The 20,469-nt window shown below is 43.1% G+C and overlaps 1 protein-coding gene across 3 annotated transcripts in view; it reads right to left on the bottom strand.

Moving 5' to 3' along the window:
- Positions 1-2,293: 2,293 nt before the first annotated feature.
- Positions 2,294-20,469, bottom strand: part of rarga (retinoic acid receptor gamma a) — a 42,829-nt gene continuing 24,653 nt past the window's right edge. For all 3 annotated transcript variants that reach the window (XM_075476786.1, XM_075476785.1, XM_075476788.1), the window contains 7 exons: positions 7,962-8,110; positions 7,627-7,768; positions 6,530-6,693; positions 6,004-6,180; positions 5,506-5,710; positions 5,200-5,358; positions 2,294-4,917 (listed from right to left, as the gene is read on the bottom strand). In XM_075476786.1, coding sequence (XP_075332901.1) covers positions 4,547-4,917; positions 5,200-5,358; positions 5,506-5,710; positions 6,004-6,180; positions 6,530-6,693; positions 7,627-7,768; positions 7,962-8,110 — 1,367 coding nt within the window. In that variant the 3' untranslated portion in view covers positions 2,294-4,546. The remainder of the gene's footprint in view (positions 4,918-5,199; positions 5,359-5,505; positions 5,711-6,003; positions 6,181-6,529; positions 6,694-7,626; positions 7,769-7,961; positions 8,111-20,469) is intronic.

Below are 20,469 nucleotides of genomic sequence, written 5' to 3'. Positions count from 1 at the left end.
AGTTTCTCACTTTCCCTTCACCTGTCCTCTCATGCCTTGACTGATTCCCAACTCTATGGATTTTCTGCATAACAAATGATGAACATGTCTGTTCTGGCCAAAGCAGGAGGAACACTGTAAATGCTGTTCTGTTCCACATTATGACCCTGCTCCCAACTCCATGCATCCAGAATGTGACATATATATCTCTCTTGTATATAGCTCTAGGCTTTCTTAGAAAGACCCTCCTTTTTCCTTTTTTTTTTATCACATCAGACCCAAATCACATGCACCTCCACAGTTAGGCTTTATGGCACTGTGAACCCAGACCATACCTCCCTTAGTACTGCCAGGACCACTTGGGTTCACTGAGCTTTATCCTTCTGATCACTCTCCGAGGAGCTGCCGCTGCCTTTGTTGGTCTGTTATCTCCTCTGTGTTGACTGTGAGTGCACTGCAGTTTGCTCGTGTTCAGAACAGGGTCCCTCCTTGGTTTTAAATATTCAAATGAATTCCTGCGGCGTGCTGCATTTGTGACCTACTTTTATGGAATCTTTACTATTTTTATAAATAATTGATGGCCTGTGGCCATAAAAGAAAAAAAAAACTATATAACAGAGATTTTCCACCCTTTATTAATTGGTCATTCATTTGTATTTTTTGTTGACATGTTTTCATTCTGTTTTTCATTTAAATTTCTAGGTAATTACTTAATGAAGCATCACTAATGTGTAAGATTGAGTATATAGAAAATAAACCTGGCTCCTTTAAATTTCTTCAGGCAGATCCCAAGTCCTTCCATTGGTTACCATGGCAACACCTTGAAGGGTTCCCAGTATATGAGCCAATTTGATTGTTCCTTGTAAAAGAGTGTATAATGTATGGGCCTTATTTTAATTCCAGTCTGGTGTTATTGATCTGTCTTTAATGATAGTTAATTAAAGCAATCGTATAATTGATAGAATCTCATCTCTCTTTATCACCCTCTTCTGATTCTCTTCGGCTCTCTATCAATAAAATCAGGGTGAGGAATTCGTATCCCACACTGACACCCTGAAAAAAGAGATGTTTACAATCAGTGGTCCTTTATTAAGAGGATGCCTGTTCGAACAAGATAAGATGATAATGTCAGTAACTTTGGTATAGCTGGCCCCTGATTGGCATTATTTTTGGCGATGTTGTACAAGGCCAACCTGAATAATGTTAAAGAACGTCTCAGGGTTTCCTCCTTATTCATTTACTTGATTTAAGTATCATCTGCACAACTGTGTTCAATTTTTCTTTTCTTTTTTTAAACTGAAGGTTGTGACCCTGATTGAAATGTGAAGCCCTTAACATGTCTAATATTTCCTTTATCTATTACATTGCATTTCATGTGTTGGATCCAAGAGTCTCTCGTCTACTAGCTCAAATATTGTCCAAGTCAAGTTTAATCCATTTAAGGCTATTTTCTGACTAAAAGGATCACTTTCATTTTCCCAGGCAAAGTTTGAATTAACGATTCTCTATCATTTAATCAGTCTTTTTTTTCTAATTATTTCTCTACGTAACTTTTTTTTTTAAAGAGTCATAGGGGAAAAGCTTATCACAACTCGACAACTAAACAGGATATCTTTTTTTTTTTTTTTTTTTTACAATTGTTTCAGTTCACTGATATTACAAGTATATTATCATGTATCTGGGGGTTTTGAAGTTGTATTCTTCTCGTGTCTTTTTTTTCTATACAAGTTGTGGACCTCTCAAATAATCACCACAGGAAAGAGTAATTCTGAGATTTTTCATTAAACCACCTGCTCTCCTCTAACAGCAGAACGAACAAATCTCAGGAGCAGACCTTTATCTGATGTCCTTGTTCAGCAGGAGGCTGTAATTTATTAGCCATTGCTCTCCATGACCAACAGACCCTGCTCTTCTTCTCCTCCATACAGTGAATACTGCTGCAGGCAGCAGACCCTGCAGTCACAGTGCAAGAGCTCCCTCTACTGCTGAAGCCAGGTAACGACTGGTTAGAGTAATTAAAAGCCCTACACCAGGGCTACCCAAATCCGGTCCTCGAGGGCCGACGTCCTGCAGGTTTCAGATGTTTCCCTGCTTCAACACAGTTGATTCAGATGAAATGGAGCTCTTCAAAAGGTTGTTAAACCAGCTGATGAAGCATCGATCTGAATCAGGTATGATGGAGCAGGGAAACATCCAAAACCTGCAGGACGTCGGCCCTCGAGGACCGGATTTGAGTAGCCCTGCCCTACACTGTCTACAAAATATTTCAGTGGAGTAAAATCACTTCAAGAAGAAGATACAATAAAAAGTCCAGTACTCTCACAAAAGTAGTTTATTGTGCCTCTTACTGTTTATATGGCTTTTCTTTGTATGACAAGAGTTGACATAAACAGAGGGTCGACAACACGTTGGCCATGTTGGAAAAAAAAAAAAAAAAACGTAAGACGACATAATCTCAATGTTCTGCCAGCAATACCATCACTTACATCATGACAGCCCAGCAGAGAGAGGAAGGATGAGGTCATCACACAAGTTTTTGTGTGACAGCACCATGCTGTGGGCATCCACCCGATGACTGAAAACATGTTAAAGCATTCACACACCCAAACACACACGCAAACACACGCCCACACACACATCAAAAAAAGCAGAGACCTGCCCATGTTAAGAAGTCAAGTCTCACTGCTACAAAGCGAATGTTCATATTGCTTCAAAGAGAGACAGAAAAACCTCTGAATTGTATATCAGCCATGCTTTCCCAGCTGATCGCCCACTGTGACATTTTGGCAATAAAGAAGTGATACAAGTACACACAATCCTCTGCTCTTGCTCAAAAAAAAGTGAGAAGATAAGCAAGAAGACAAGATGAGATCATGGCTTGAGGGATGAGAAGGCTGTTTGCTGCATTGATGCCAGTGTGACCGCAGGTGGGGCAGTGATGGTAAAGATGATGATGGACATGGTCGCCCCTTCTAGAGACTGGCATCCATGCTGTTTTTCAGACTTGTTGCCTTCTAAGTTCACACAGCGGGGCTTGAGAATCCACACATAGTCAAGAATACACACATTAGTATTGCCTGTTTCTAGCATGCCTAAAGAGCAGCTAGGGTTTGGTCCTTACTGAAAAGCCCTGAGTCTGATTTCAAAATGTCTTCCATAAGAATTCCTGCTTTCGGCTTGCATGTGCCTTTAATCAACGTGTAGTTGCATGCAATGCTGCTACGTGTGGATGTTTGTGTCAATGTTGACTGTGTGTATTCATCTACTGACATCATCGGGGAGTGCTCCAAGTTGGATTGTATTCATTATGTAAATGTTGCAATCAGTCATGACATGCGAACTGGAATATGCTCAAAGACTTGGAGGATCAGAGGTGCCTTACTTGAACAGAGGATCGTAAAAGTGCTACACAAACGGTCAAGTCTTAATCTCTGTCCCAGGACTCTGGGCCAGGTCGGCACATCTGCTACCGCTGACAATAGAGTGGAAGGAGAGTGTGTGCTTGTTGTAAGCTTACACTGTGCATGAGCTTGAGGGTGTCTTCTTAGTGCATGTGAGAGGGGGCACTCTGTTGTGAGAATAGTCTGATTGTAGCTGGAGTCCCTGCAAGGGGTCAAACTTATGCTCCGTAGATGACTTTATCTAACTTTGGCACAGATACTTCCTGCATTGACAGCACAGGTTAGCTGCAATAACAGCTAAATAGAATAATGCCAATTCCCTGATAACAGAAACTGATTAAGTCACTGCAACAAAATAACAGTCCTCCGGGTTGATTATCATTGACACCACAATGAGCCTAAGTGCTCAAAGGAGCCAGACCTAAGCATATGTAGCTGATAAGGAAGACACAGCCAGTTCTAATTACCCTTCTTTCCCTCAGAATATCTTCTCAGGAAAGCTCCTCAAAGAAAAAAAATGTCTAAAGGATTTATATATGAAACCAGAATAACACATACAAGACAAAATATAATGGTATATAGATATGTATGGAGTTATTCATAAACTCAAAAAAAGAGAAAACATTATTCAAAAGCAATAAGCACAAAAACAAAAGATAAGCATATTCAATTTGGTTTTGCCCTGTACTCTTTTTGTAATGTGCTTGTTGTAATCCATCAGAATCAACTGTTCAGTTCTGGTTTCTGGTTTGGCGGTTCCCCTATTTAGATATAAACAACAACAATAGTGGGAAAAGAAAAAAAATATTTATCTTTCTCAAAGAGGTTATGTTCTTTTTGTCACGTTAACTTCCCTCATGGCTATGCCAGGAGTTCATATGGTTTACTGCCATCTCCACTTGACTTTATCTTTCTGCAGTTCACTAGTCATGGACGATGTGGCCTGAGTTGGAAGTGTTTGTACACTTAAGGCTCTGCTGTGTTCTGTTGAGGAAGACACAGTGATGTGCAGTAAGGAGAGCAGAGAGAGGGGCAAGGGAAGGCCAGCATTTTTAAAGGTGGGAGAGCGAGGTTGTGCTGTATGCCTGTATGTCTGTATATCTGTGTTTGTGTGTGTGTGTAGAACCTGTATGTGCATGAGTATGTCTGTGCATGAAATGCTCTGTTCACTGCGCCCTCCCAACAAGGCCTTTCCTTGACCCATCTAAGTTATCCAAAACCCCCCAGGACTCCCCATCACTGTCCGAGCCCCTGTCTCGCTCTTCATCTCCCACATCATCATCATCATCTTCATCCTCCTCTTCTGGTGATGGTTCACTGCCATTCTCTGTGGCCCAGCTGTCGTCCTCATCCTCCGCCTCCTGCTTGAGAACCAGTGCAGGTGGTGGCGGCAGCGGCGGTGGTGGTGGCGGTGGTGGCTGGCTCTCATTGCACTCTGTTTGGTCATCAAAGGCCTCTGGGTTCTCGAGCATCTCCCTGATCAGAGGAGGCATTGGCCCTGGGATCTCCATCTTCAGAGTGATAGCTCTTTCTGCACCTGGACATGGAGAGTATGAGTTGATTGATATTTAGTTAGCATATCTTAACAACACTGCGGGAAAGGAGTTAAGCTACCAAAAGAGCAAAGTAACAACAGAATATGACATGTGGCATAGACTCTATGAACCTAAGACTCTAGCTGAAAAGACTTTAAAAAGAACATCCACTAATGAAGAAATATTTGTATTTGTTCAAGAGTGAAAGTCAAACATTGAATAATACTGAACACTTTATGTTTCATTTGAGTTTGACAGTAAGAAAATTAAGATTTTAAAATCACCCTTTGTACTGATGCCTCTGAGGTCGGTAATCTTCATCAGCATGCGGGGAAACATGTGGGGTTTGTTGGGGCGGCGGCGACGAGCATAGATCTTAAGAGCCTCAAGGAGAGGCTCTTGCAGCTTATCCACTTTCTGAGGCTCCTCTAGATCCATGCGATCTAACGAGAGAAGTAGAGAAGACATACAATTCTTATTATATAAATGAATGTATATTTTTAGATTTATAATCTTGTCAAAACACTGTCACAAAAAAAGTCAACTCTTTACAACTAACTGAATCATTAGGCATGTGTACACTGCAGTACCTCCACAGATGAGGCAGATGGCACTGAGGAGACCGGTTTCTGTGTCATCCATCTCCAGCGGTAGAAGCTGGCCAGCAAAAGCAAACACCAGGTCTGTGAGTGGTCCAAATCCAGCGTTGTGCATCTGAGTTCGGTTCAGAGTCAGGCCATCTGAGAAGGTCATAGTGTCCTGTTCTGGGGTGTAGCGTGTGCAGATTCTCAACATCTATTAGGGCAAGAGGGTGGAAAACATTATGACACTTAAAAATGTTGTGGAAATGTGATATAGAAAGGTTTTCTACCACACAAAAACATTGGTAGGAGCTAAACAGATAGACATCTGCTCAAGATGTTTGTCTTAAACTGTACTTGCACTCAGCATTCCCTTGGCAAACTTCCCTGTGCTACTACTATTGTCCACAAGATGCCAGCATACACTCATGTCAGCGTAACCTCTCTTGCTCCTTTCACTAATCACCAAAATTGAGCAACAGACAAGCCAAAGAGGAAGATCCTCACCAGTATGTCCAAGCAGGCTGACTTCAGTAGAGTGATTTGGTCAGCGATGGTGAGGGTGGTGAAACCTGGCAGCCGCTTGGCAAATTCCACAATCTTGATGATGCATTTGGTGGAGAGCTCACTAAACTTGTCCCATAGACCTAGATCTAGCTGAACGCGGTGGTCTGAGCTGGAGTTCTGAACACACACAAAAATCCCCAACAGTTTAGCATTTTGCACCAGACTGAGCGTGATACTCTGTTTGCATCAAGGGAGAGTGTGTCACAGGCCTCACAACACATTTACATTCTTCATCAATCAAATGAAAAAAAAATCCATTTACATGTTGCATCAATCATTCAGAGGCCACACAGATGGCTTAATGGAGAACTGAATTAGTTAAGCCAGCTCTATGTTGAGAAAGCTACGGTAAATGTATGTCATTATATGCAACTTTGGGAGCTTTCAGAGACAGCATAGCTTAAAGAATGTTGCCACATGTGTCCTGAGTCAACATCAGACATTGGAGTTTTTCTTTGTGACTTACGGTGGTGTATTTTCCAAGCTGGCAAAGTGACGGAAAGGTTTCTTGGTGAGCTTTGCTGACTTTATTGACCAACTCCTCGAGTTCTCCACTTAGCTCATAGCTCTCGGGAAGCATCACCTCCTCCTTCACATCCTTCTTCTTCTTGTTTCTGTCATTACGCACAGCTACATGAACATGAAATAAAATAAAGTTAGAAAAGATTCTATCCTACGTTGCTCAAAATCCTGTCTACATTTTGATTTTACGGATTAGCTTTCTTTCATTCATTCGGATTCATTCTTTCTGTGATGATATGCACAGTATACTCAGCATCTCATACCTCTGCCAAAGATATGTTGCTTGCTGTACAAACAATAACTCAGTGGCAAAAGAAGCTGCTTTTAACAGCATTATCATTGACACTGGCTACCTCCCTCTTATCATCCACTCACTTCCTTGTCAATCTGTCTATTCGACAATACACACAAGCCAATCCACTCTCTCCCACTCTGCCTCCTCTCCCTCCTCCGCCTTCCATACTTTCCTTCCTCTCAGGATATCCAGTAATAGCAGAAGCACAATGTGATCCCGGTCTTAACACACATCCCTTACAAACATTACACCCACATACATGTCCCAAGGGCTGTATGAAGGGCAAGAAATTGCCACTTATTGTAAGCCCAGCTGTCCACGTGTAAGGGCAAAATAGAAGACGGCACCAAACTTGGGCCTTTGATTCAGCGAATAGTGTGAATCCTGCTCCAATTATCTTTGTCATAACTCTAAATCTTGTTTTCTACTGAGTTGTCTTCATGAATGAGAGCAGTGTCTCTTGCTGGCCAGAGGGTGAGGTTTTGTGGTGAAACAGGAAGTCAGATTCATTTTGTAAAGCGATTAGTCATATGATTGGTACGGTGCCCAGCCTCGCCCTGATCACCACCCCTGGTAGGCTCATCATCTGCTTCTGTCTCTCTGCTGCATAGTTTCCCAGAGTTTCTGACTGATCATCAAAAGATCAATTTGAAAACCTCAAATCTGTCCAAACTGAGTGTCGCTGTGAGTGAATGCCCCTTTTAGTGAAGTGGTTCTCTCAATCTCTTAAGTTCAGGAGGGCTCACCTTCTTTGGACATGCCGACCTCAAAGCATTTCTGCAGCCTGCAGTACTGGCAGCGGTTGCGTGTGACCTTGTTAATCTGGCAGTTCTTGTCTCGGTGGCAGGTGTACACCATGTTCTTCTGGATACTGCGACGGAAGAAGCCCTGAACCACCAGGAAGCAAGAGACAAAAGGGAAGAAGGCAGGAAAAAGAGAATGTGTAGCAGAGTTAACAAATAAAGGATGTGACATTGCTCAGATTAACAAAAAGGCTCTTTCCTTCTTGACTTGACAGAAAAGAAGCAGTTTTATATCTGTATGTACTAAAGCTCAAAACACTTTTGCAGCTTTCTCTCACCTTGCAGCCCTCACAGGAGCTAACCCCATAGTGGTACCCTGAGGACTTGTCCTGGCACACAAAACAGGGCTTGTAGACACGAGGTGGGGGAGGTGGTGACGGAGAACTGGGTACCATCTCCTCTGAGCTGGTGCTCTGGGTCTCCACCGCTGTGGAAAGGGAGGACAAAAGAAAACATGAGCACATAATTTGTCACTAATCACCCTATAGCTACCACTCACATATATTTGTCAATTCATGGAGTAAATATGTATAGTTGAGTTTGTCTAACTGCATTTAGAGATGGAATGGCAGCTCACAACTGTTCCTTTCACTCTTCCATACAGAGATACTGAGTAACGGTTGTAGTAAGTTACATTTAGCCTGGAGATGGATTGGATAAACTATCACATTTAGCTTTTCTCTCTGAGGAGCAAAATTGATAAGATAGGACCCAGAAAGAAATATGACATATGATCAACTAATAAGAGTTTCCTGCCTCTTACCACCCTTCGAGGCAATTCTATGAGGCGCATTTGGAGATATCACTAGCTCATGTGAACACAGTGAAATGAGGGGATAATGAATGCCTGACAGCACAGACAAAACTGTTTTTCACTGCAGTAAGCAAGAGTGCCACTGACTGACAGCTTGTGTGATAAGGATAGGTATTAAAATCAGCTACTAAAGACAGAAGCTGGCTCCTCCTCATTCCACACACTGACAACAGCTCTCGGAGATGTCTTGCACGCAAAGAGTGAGCACATGACAACCACACAAGCTCGTAAAACCGGTGTAAGGCTCTAACTCTACTTTTCAAAGTAGAATACAGCTGTGACGTCAGTGTCTCTTCATGTCACAAACTTGCAATGGTACATTACACTTCATTTTGTTCCAAAGCTGACCCTGCATAGGCTCTTTTGGATGTGTGTAGTGTATGGATTCCAAAGTTCCCCTGAGAAACAAAAGCTGTTGCACACATAGGACCGGACCATAATTATAAATGCTAGTCTGCACAAACTCACAACAGCACATGTGTTCCCCCCATGCACTTTCACCCTTGGTCACTAACAACCCCCAACTTTGCATCCCACCACCCCCTGACACACAAACCCTATTTTTCTCTTGTTTCCTGGCCCTAAATTCCTCAATGCAGCCCTACCAGGTTTTAACAGAGGCCTAAGCTCGTAAGGCAGCCTATAAAGGCGGTCCCATGGCTGAACTGGAGGCCCCAGCCCGGCTGGCCGTCACTTTATTAGGACTGGGTCACCTTGGGCAGCTATTCACACCACCAGTTGTAGCTCCCAGCCCGTAAAAAAAGCCAATCATAAAATAAAAAAGAGGGAGGCTCTGAAATTCTAACTTTTACTGCCCCTACCTCCCCCCAGCACCTTCAATGGTAAGCACAGAGGGTTTGCCTAAACTATAATCTACAACCCCCTCCTCCTTTTTCTCCCATCTAAGACTGAGGCAAAAACCACCAGCTTGGCTTTTTACAAGAGAGGGGAAGACTTCAAAAAGAAGAGAAAAGGCATAAAAAGAAGAATTTGATAAAAAAAACAGAGAAAGGGGAAGAGGAGGGTGAGGGGTGGAGACACAGTTACTCCTGGGGTGAAAGTCTTGTTCAAGACCAAGTTGACCATCAGCGCCGCTTTTGCAACAGCTGCTGTGATTGCCCTGCTACAACCTCATTAATGATAATAACAGAAATACGTTAGACATTTTTCATTTATTGCCTACTGCTGCAACATCTGTTTTTTATATGTATTTTTATATTTGACTTCAGAATTCACATTCAAATTCCTCCTTTGAAAGCCTCACTTCGCTGGAGGCAAATATGTTTTCCATTACTTTTTAGAGCAATCCCAAAGCCAAATGTGCAAATCAATCTAAACCTGAAGTTTACGCCCACTGAGTGTTTCTGCAGCAGTTCTCATATCTCCTTGGCCAGAATGTAACAAAGCAGCAGGGTCAGTGGGAGAGCAGAAACCCTCTGAACGTGCTATGAACCACTGTTTATGCAATAATAACATCAGCAAATGAGGCTCCAGACCAAGCGCTGACAATCCCTCAGAAAGGGACAAACCACATGTGGCGTCAAGTAATGAACACTGACTGACTCTGTCTGAATGGATAAAAAAAAAGGTGAGCCAAAGACAGAGAAAGTCCGTCCTGGAGTAAACTCAAGACAGCAGCAATAGACAAAATACATCAGGCTCCATCAACACATCGAACCTGGTTCATCCCAGAGAACACGACTCCTGAACCCGCCTCCCAGACTGAGCTTCATTCAGCCAACTCCATCCAAATCCCCTGCACCACAGAGGACCCATTCAGGCGACCACCCTGAGCCCTTTTCCCCTCTCGTTTCAACTCAGCTCATCACTGTTTAGAAAACAAAGCCCTGTGAAATGAGAAGACCTCCTTATCAGTGCTAAGAGGCCTGGGGCACTATTTGCATGACAATCCGCTGGCCGAAGCCTGGGAGCTGATGACGGACAGATGAGATGAGTGGGATAGGTGGGTGGCTGCTGTTGTTGGGGGAGGAGAAGAAGATAAGTGAGAAGAAGGGAGTTTAGTTATCAGTAGCCACTGTTCTCTTCCTGCTAAGTATCAGTTGACTCCCTAATCCCTTGTTCCAATGGTCTCTGTGCACAAGTGGCCCAGCTGCACTGACCTGCTCCTCTGCTTACACACACATAGGCACACTAGCACACAGAAAACAATCTGCTTCACTACCATGTGGAGTAAGTCACTCTCCACAACCTCATTAGATATAAAATGTAACTGCACATGATAGAAATAGCTGTTTAGCTGAAGGTGACTTCAACTAGGTCAATTGCATTAAATTCTAGGTCAAGTCAAGTGAGCCAATCAGCATCCCTTTGGGATCAACAGATACAATAGAAGAGAAAAGAGAGAGCAGGAAGAAATAACACATAAAAACATGGGCCTTTCTCATTACACCCACTTGCCTGTTGCTCACCCAACTGAAAAGGGGAGTGTTTTTAATGTATGTGAGCAAAGGCATGACTATGTAGCTCCTGTTTTGTGTTGCAACAGACTTCTTTTAACTGAGCAGCATATGACATTCTGGCAGTGCAACAAATATTCTTTCACAATAACCCTGCAAATTTTGTCTACGTGACTTGTTTGAGTGATTGAATCTTCAGTGGGACACTCATAAAGAAGTCTAGTTTTGGCATGTGAGAGTGACTGCATGGGCTGTTTCTGTTCAAAGGGAAGTGTACACACAGGGCAGAACGTAAGCAAATAGCACAGAGGTATTTGTAGGTGTACATTTTTGTGCCGATAGTCAAGTTTCCATCCAAATGTATGGTACATTCTTTACTGTTAGTCAATAAAACTCTTTAACAAGGGCTGCAGAAGAAGTGGAGGCAATCATATGACAAATTTGAACTAAAGAGTATTGGTGACAACCCTTATTGCGTTTGTAAGTCATGGGATTTCTCTATATCCTGATTAATTTCCAGTATGAAAACTTTTTTGCATTACTTCCATATTTTTTTCAAAAATGTATTGTTTCCCCTCAGCTGTTTTTACACATATGTTGAAAAATACACACGTCAAAACAGCTGTTTGGAAATACGTCTTGCATCAAGTGCATGTGCAACTCTGTGCCCTTTCTTTGCAACCTTTATTTCACAAGCAAATCAAATGTTTTGAACTGTGCACAGGTAAGCTATAGTATTCTCCATTATCTATCCCTCTGTGTGTGTGTAAATGTGTGGGTCTCAAAGTCTTCTGTTTGCTTTATATGGCAAGCATGGGCATGTGGGCCCTTTTTATCCATGTCTACATTTGTTTAAAAGCCGGCATGTTCTTGTTGAACACACTGAGCAATATAAAAGTGTGAGACTTTGAGGTGGGAGAGAGGGGCACAGTAGGGATAAGTTCTGGGCAGACAGTAGTGGCAGACGGACAGCAGATTGGGAGAGGATGGTGAACAGTGGGCTGGGAGAATCGCTGGCACACTAGGTGGGGCCTTATGAGGGTGCCCTTGGCCCTCTACGCTCTGGCCGAGGCCATAGCACCGCAGGGTACTGATTGAGTGACCATTAGTATACTGAAAGGTTTCTATGAAGAAGTAGGCTTCGTGAAAGAGGAAAAGAAAGTACCACACCCATGTCAGTGGTGCCAATGCATTTCACTCTCTTTCTCTACGTCTGTCTGCCCACGTCTTCCTGCCATCACTCTGAGTCTTCTGCCACAATACCCCACACAACAGGCTCGTTTCCTTCCTATTTTCGGCACCAGTCTTTCCGGAGGATCTCCGTCATTACTTTTGAAGTCACTTCTCTGTGTCCTTTGGTAATACACTTTCCTCAATGTCCTCTCATTTCCCACAGGTCACATACTCCTTTCAGGCTCTGTTACACACAGATGAGTCACCTGCAAGCTTTCAGGTTGGAGGTCTACAAAGTCTCTGTTGTGAGTTTCACAAGCACTCACTAAAGCCTGGTTTATAGTCGGTAACGCAAGACGCAACGCAAGACGCAAGCCGCAACGCAAGCCCTTGCGCGGTTGCAAGCCCCCCCTTGCGTGCTTGCGTGTGTCACCTCAATTTTCTAAACTTCACGCAAGACGCAAGCGCAAGCCACTGGCTGTGGTCGAAAACACAGTGCACTTCACTCCTGCCCGAGCCGAAATCAGCCGGCCTGAAAAGCTGATTTCCCTTAAGCTATAGGCTAAACTCTGTAAATATATAACTTTAGCAACATTTGAAACATTTTCAGGCGAGAAAGTAGTCGTTTAGACCCCCAAGGTGTTGAAAATCTGACAAAATACCGGCTATTTACAAGAAGAAGAAGAAGCATGAATCTATGGAAGAGAGACTTGCCAAAGAGCTCCTGGCGGTGAATTTCCTTTCATCGTAGTAGGCTTGTCATTGAAAAAACCCGCTACTCCACCTACTGTCCTGGCGGTGAATCGCCACGCAGCACACGCAACCGCCGACAAAGCAAAATGAAGTATAAACGTCTCGAGCCATTAACATACGCGCAAGACGCAAGCGCAAGGGCAGTTAAAAGAAGTATAACTCAGCCTTTAGACTATGTGCCTACATCTGAGAAAGAAATCAAGAGAGAGATAGAGAAGTAAAAAAGAGGGAGGAAGATGGGAGGAATTTCTAAGGCTACGGCTACACGAAAACGAAACAAGGTTTTTTTTTAAAACGGGTACGAAAATTCTTGCGACCACACGGCAACGCGCTGCTGTAAAGACTCAGGTCCAGACGAAAACGGATGAAAACGATGAAACGATGCAGTACACACGCCACTGTGTCACGCCACGCTGTGAGACAATAGAGAAGTGTTAAAATTGGCTCACAGCGTCAACGTTTGACTGACGCAAAAACGTTTTAGCTGTAACAATGGAAACGAAACGAGGCCGTTTTCAAACTTTCCCACTCTGGAACCCGTTCTCAAAAACTATCGTTTTGTGGTAGTGGGAACGCCGGCTCCGTGTGGCCGCGACAGCGAAACGATAAGAAAAAGTATCGTTTACAGTGAAAAACGTTTTCGTGTAGCCGCAGCCTAAGTAAGCTTACATGGATTTGGGGGGATGCTTTCATTAAAGGTGATGAGCAGTAACAATGGCTTTCAACAGCTGTCAGAAAGCTCATTACCTGGGCTCCCACAGACAGACACACCAGCTTGTAAAGAGACCCAGTAAAGGTCACCTTTAAAACTAGGCCTGTGAAAAAACAGGGTTGGCAAGCAGGACTCAGGTTTGAGAAATGAAAACACACAAGTTGGCCAGACATTACAACACACACATACACACTCCTTAAGGAATTTACACCCCTTTGTTATAGCCAGCAGAAAGTCATGTAACCCAGAGACACATGAGCACATATGTGATTATCCATAATACACACATAAAAAAAATGGTGTCATCTGTTCCTGGCTGTCTGAGGTGTTACTGACAAAACTCTGGACTTCTGGAAAATGACACAATGTGACACACAATGTGCTGCCAACATACATACGTAACCTCTCTTCATCTATAGTTCCTTACAAAACAGTGTATAAGCAGAGCAGAGCAGGAAAGGCAGCAGGTGGTATAAGCACGTATCCTCAAGGCACATTTTAAAAGGTGGAATTACCCCTGCAGTCTGGTGGTGCTCTCAAAACACCCTTTCTTCTTTACAGCACCTCATAAAGGGCCTTTTGATATTTGCTTGATGGAGTTGGCCAAGCCAACATTTGGCAGCCACCCCTCCCTTTCCTGCACCACACAACCTTGTCAACTAAAGAAACACAAGTTGGCTTCAAACAGACAAACTGTTTGTCCCCCATGAACCGAGCGAATAAAGTTTCCTTCAAATGTCCTTGCACAAAGCCTGAGGGAGGCGGTATTAAAAAGAGAGGGAAATTCAAGGAAATGTAATTTCAATAAAAGGTCTTGAGGCAGTGGCCTTTTATGACAAGCGCAGGAAAAAGCAGACAGTCAAGTGCAGATCTCCGGAAAAAATATGCGCCCTCGTCCCTGCGGAGAGCTCCAGCTGACTCTTCATCTGCCCACCAGAAGACAAAGAGGAACACAGCTCACCTCCAGTGACTGGAGAGTGAACCCAAACCTGGCAATGCAGCCAAGCCTGAGCCACTGATCATGTCAAGAAGACAGGACAACTAATAGCAGGCAAGGAAGCAGACAGAAAGCGGAAGCAGGCAGACGGGCGAGGTGAGGAGAGAAGAGAGGAGTCATCGAGGGAAACCCTGACTCTTTGATCCTTAGGTTGTTTCTCGTCCTCCCAGACTTCCTCTCGCCATCTGTAGCCTGGCTCTCACCTGTCTGTCTCTGGCAAGGCCACTAGCGCTCGTTCAATTGCTATTGCTTCCTCTCTACAACAATAGAAACCTTCAAAAGTAGAAGTAGCCCAGCAATGGCCGCAGCTTTGCTCTGTCAGAGGAAGTGAGGGGAAAGGAGGATAACGTAAACAACAACAGTAGTATTCACTAAAGCACTTCAGGGAACCACTACAGACCACGGCATGCAAGTGCAAGCCTCCCATTGCAAGAAACAAGCTCACCCACAAGTAATTGTACACAGTCCCACCCACTTCCCACCCAATATGTAAATGACCGTGCCTAAGCATTTACCCACACAGTTTCCTCTTGGTATCTTCCATACTAAGGCTGAGGGACTTGTGAAAATTTACGAGTATGCTCAGTCAAGAAATTAAATCTAAAAGCAGCATTCATAGACAAAAGCAAATAAAAAGCCTGAGAAAAAGATATACAGAAAAGTAGCAGACTTCCTGGTGTCTGACTGATCTATAAGTATATAGTGATCTTTGAATTGCTGGCAGTCCCCTTAATCGGGCACAAACACTCAGTCATATCAGATGTAAAAGTAACTCTGGGAAACTTTTGCTTTGAGTGAGTCAGTGCCGCAATGATGCATATCAGAATCTTTCACTTTTGCTTGGCAAGCAACTGCCAACAAGTTGCCCAACTCTGCATCTGGGCCTGGGCGGGGATTGTCAAAGCTCTGCTTTAAGCCACTCACTGATTCATTTCCTCCTGGCAGATGTCGCAGAAGGAAGTTGAGATCAACATATGGGGCAACAATTTTTGACATTTTGAGTGTCACCATTCAGTATACGTGAAAAAGTTAGACAAAAGGAGGGACTGCCCGGTCAATCACTTTTCCGAGTGTGCCCTGAATAATATAAAGAACATCTCAAGAAACCCATAATTCATCTTCCATGCATTTTCCTGTTTGGCTGTCTGTGTGGTTGTTCTTTTTTCTCTGTGTGTTTTCGGACTGTTCACACAGTGGTGCAGAAGTTGATAAATCCAGTTCTGATCACAGGATGGTAACAGTAAGCTCTCAATCAGTGACAAGTCATGCTATAGTGGAGACATAGTATCTGGTTTCTTGTAGCCACCAAAAAGCATGTGCTATTTTTTTTCTGTGTCAGTGCATGCCTGCTTGTGAGTGTGTGTCATGTGTGTAAGTGATAATGCACTGCTTGTGTCAGATTCAGTGGAAAAAAAATCTACTTCAGGGGCCCACTGAATCACTGAGCATGTAATCGTCACACTAGTAATCTAGTAATTGTTTTTTTTTCTCTGCAGTAAGATGCTTTCCTGAGAGAAGGATTAATAGAAAAAACATTCATATATAACAAATTTCTGCATCCTCTAACTATATTTACACATAACCAGGTTTTTAAAACTAGGTCTGTGCCTGTCAAAGATGCCCTAATTGTGTCAGTGAGGAAATGACAGTGAAATAAAAAAAAATTAAAAAACGCCATAACTTAAACTGGACCATAACTTAAAGTACCAAATCTGTCACAGACAGACACAGAAACTGAAATAAATATATCAGTGTCCACAGTGGTACAGTAGACTTTCTGTCAAATTTGAAAACATGTGTATATTAAAAGGAAAAACTGTGCCCATGTCAAGGAAAATATGACAATAGGCTGGAGGAAATCTCATTACTGAGCATGTAAATTTCTCAGAGATGTGAGCACATGCTTCTGTTTCCTACCATAACCTGGTTTCCCACAGTAACCTGGTTTCATGTGCACATGTAAAGAAACACTCCCAGATGCACAGAAAGGCATCTGTGAAGCTCTCTACTGACATTCATCTTCTCCCAAATTGACAGTTAGATGCACAATTACAGGCATGTCGGTTTACACACACCTGTTCCTCCTCACAGATCACACAGTCAAAATATAGACACACAGACACGCTCATAATGAAATGGGAACACTGCAGTGCAGACACACAAACAAATGAACAAATGCATGTATATACAAATTAACTAATGCACCATTACCAGAGAGATGGTCATGGCAGTTGCACATATGCTCACAGGCAGAATTTGACTAATGTTCAAGGGAAAACAACGCCAACGGGCCTCCCTCCATTTCTTCCTCCCGCTCTCTATCCCGTCCATCACTCTCCACCTCTGAGCTCAGATAATAGCTGTACTACACCAGCCGCTCACCACTCCCTGCCAAACACTGTCCGCTGCGTAAACATGACCATTCACACATACACAGAGGGACAGTCGGGCTCGTCTGGGTTTCCAGTCCAGGCCTGGCTGACTGAGGCCTCAGCTTCTCATAACAGTAAGCCCCTAGCAACACTCGAGCCAAGCCGTCAGTCAATAACACGGTGGTGAGAGAACTGCCATCTTCATATTCAGCGCACACACGGCTCCAAGCTGGTGTACACATGATTCAGTGCATGCTATAAACAACCATCAATGTGTAAGGGTACATTACACGTTAACCAGTGAAATAAAACTCTCAGGTTCATGCATTAGTGTAGCCCACACACATTTACACATAGTTTGCCAATTGCCTTTGTTAAAGGGAAAATGTGCCTGGCAGCCAAAGAGCTGTTCTCAGTAAACAGTTACAATAGCAGTAGCCAGACATGGGTGTTGGAGTGGGCAGCCACAACACGTCTGTGACCAGCAAACAATTGTGAAAGAACTTACAAAAGTTCACATTTTATGCTCCGATCTCATACACTGATAGAGACTGATAGCCTTAATTACAGCCAGATCTACCATACTGCGCTCCACAAATAAAAAATTGAACAGGATTCCTCAACCTGTTTCAAAGGATGTTGTTTTGAAACGGTGCTAAAAAAAAACACATCACCAACATGGATAGGAAAGCATAAACAGCCAGTCCAAGGTGACAGATTCAGCCTCCACACGGTGGTTGATGAGTTTTATTTACAGTAGTGTGACTGACGCTGCCGAGGGGCTATAAACTGCTATTAGAGCAGAACTGGATTCCAGCACAGGCCTGAGGAATCCAGCCTGGCACATTGTCTGTCTCTGGATTTGACACAGCAGTCTGGGTTCCCAACGCCAACTGAACAGACATGTAAACACAGCATACATTGACATATAGGAGTTCGCTCACAGACAGGTTGCCACTTTTTTTAATTTTTGCATAAGCAGAACCACACATGAAAAAAGGGCTTGTAGAAAAAAACTTTAGGCAACTGCTGGGATTGAGTCTGTTTATTTATAGGCCACACTGCCCATTAATGGGCTTGGCTATTACTAAGGGGGTGAGACAGATCTGTGAACAAGGGGGAGTGACACTGCCACACAAGTAGAATCTCGAAAATGGCAACGAGCTATAAAAATGTTTCCATGATGTACTGCAACATTATATAATGCATATAATAAAATAATTATATGGCCAAAATTAACTTGGGCTAATACACAGTATGTCATCAATTTAATTAATTTGATACTTTTTTCAATTTAATTATCACTGCAAAGTGAGATTAAGAATATCACAGCAGCCTGAGCTGCCTGGTTTATAACACTATAATACATTGGAGCTGCAGATGCAGAAAATTTTACACTGTACTTTCAAAGTCAGGCTCTTTTTTTGACATTGAAAACATAAAGCTTTTCCTTTGCTCCAGTATTTTGAACATTATTTTCCTGGGACTTTTCACTTCAAATAATTAATTTAGGGAAAAGTGAGGGGTTTTCCCTATAGCATTTATCAGTTTCACGATCAAAAGCACTTATATATATATATATATATAGATATGTATAATATCTATATATATATAGAGAGAGAGAGACAGACAGACACAGAGAGAGATACATGTATATCCCTCCTTCCTCACCTCCTCCTATCCAAGGTACCACTATCTATTCCTAGTCCTGCCCCCTCAGGCATTCTAATCTTTTAATTGAATCTTTTGTAATTATAATTAAATAACAGTGGACTTCTATCAGGGAGAAAATGATTGAGCCAGAATGTGCCAACGGTCACAGGAAGCTCTTATTTCTCTGCCACTGCTACCAAGATCTACACCCCCATTTCAGTTAGCTCCTCATTTCACCTCTGAACAGCACATTAGGGGAAAACAAAGAGGCTCATGTGCCAATAGATGTGTGTGTGAGAGACTACCAACATGGCAACAAACTATTCAGGCAATCTGTTTCTGATCAGGCTATCGTGTGTAATGCTTTTGAACATCACAGTAGAAATCCTTACTGCGCTCAAAGGGATCAAGCTACAGAAGAATTTTATTTTGGGGAAAGAAACACACTTTCCCTTTTTTTGACCCCAGAGATCTGCTAAACGTAATTGCCTCATTCTTCTACTCAAATGAACATGACAGAGAGTGGGATTGGTCTGCATCGGCTTTCTCAAATGGCTTCCCCAGCAGTTGACTAATTCAGTTCTCATTGACGTATGACTAAATCAGTGTCCATTATCCTTATGTGTGGGGCAGCTCAGATGTAGTACCAGCTCCGTGGCATACGGCACTTAAGAGCATTACACAGGCCAAGCTGGTTGAAAGGGTCTTCTTTTCAGTGAATTGACAAGGCTGCCACACATATAGTGGATCTGACACTGGCCAGGCCGTAGCCTCTGACTAACCTCTGAAATTGAGGTCTTCTACTACAGCACAAAAAACAGGAAAACTGACCACACACTTTTAAGTCTGCCAATTGTCCCTGGACAGCAGCCAACAGTAGTGATACTTATCACCACGGCAGAATTACTGCCAAGACAATAGGATACTCTCAGTTTTTGAAAGATTTGGGGGACAAACATGTTTTTATTGCATTTTCACCAGGTTACTAAAGAAGAAAGACTTCTGATGCACATCAATTTTTTCCCTGAAATGCACTGCAAAGTGTGCACTTGTTAAACAGCTAAACTCCTTTTAGGTAAGAACTTTGACCTTAGTAATCCATTGTTAAGAATCATGGCAGGGCCAGGTGAATCTCTTTACAAACGCACTGGTTTATTTGGTGTGCTGAGTGCCTGCTTCTCTGAGTGTGGCATTAAGAGACAGACAGGTCCCTCTGTTGTGCAGCTGAGCTGGCTTAATGAGATATCAGACTCAAACAGCAATTCATCAGCTTCATTGATGAGAACAATGAGGGGCAACTGCTTCAGTAAAGAGAGGCATTATGGCTCCTTGAGCAGGGATAGGACAGCCTCGTTTACAAAGGTTACTGGGCACAGAGGGTTTGAAACACTACACCACAGCCAGCCTCCACTTTGCTCTGCTCTGTTAGACTCGGCTCTCATACCCTCGAGGCAGCTTCTCAGCACTTCTTATATCTTTGATTTTGGGGAACAAAGACTCAAGAAAAAATGTGCTTGTGGAATCTGGGGGCCGGATTTTTAAAAGTGTGCATGTGTGTGAATGGGTTAAAAGGAGAGGCCATAGAGCCCTGATTGATTAAATAAACAAATCTCATCTTGTTATCATCAGGGTTCCCCTTGCTAAGCAGAGCAGGCTGGGCTGGCTGGAGTCCCCTCTGGCCTCAGCCTCCACTGACAGGGCATCTGTCTTCATTAAAGCTCAGCCAGTGTGCATGACGGCCACTGAAATGCTGGTGTCTTCACGATTAATGAAGACTGATGACTCCCCCCAAGAGGCAGTAACAAGGAACAAAAAGCACAGGGGTGAGCTAACAGAACAATACAAAAAAAAGTCCCAACCATCTTCAAGCAACTCCTAAAAACAAGAAAACAGCT

Source organism: Odontesthes bonariensis, chromosome 10 (assembly GCF_027942865.1).
Source record: "Odontesthes bonariensis isolate fOdoBon6 chromosome 10, fOdoBon6.hap1, whole genome shotgun sequence".
NCBI lineage: Eukaryota > Metazoa > Chordata > Actinopteri > Atheriniformes > Atherinopsidae > Odontesthes > Odontesthes bonariensis.
This window is presented reverse-complemented; position numbering and strand designations above follow the sequence as displayed.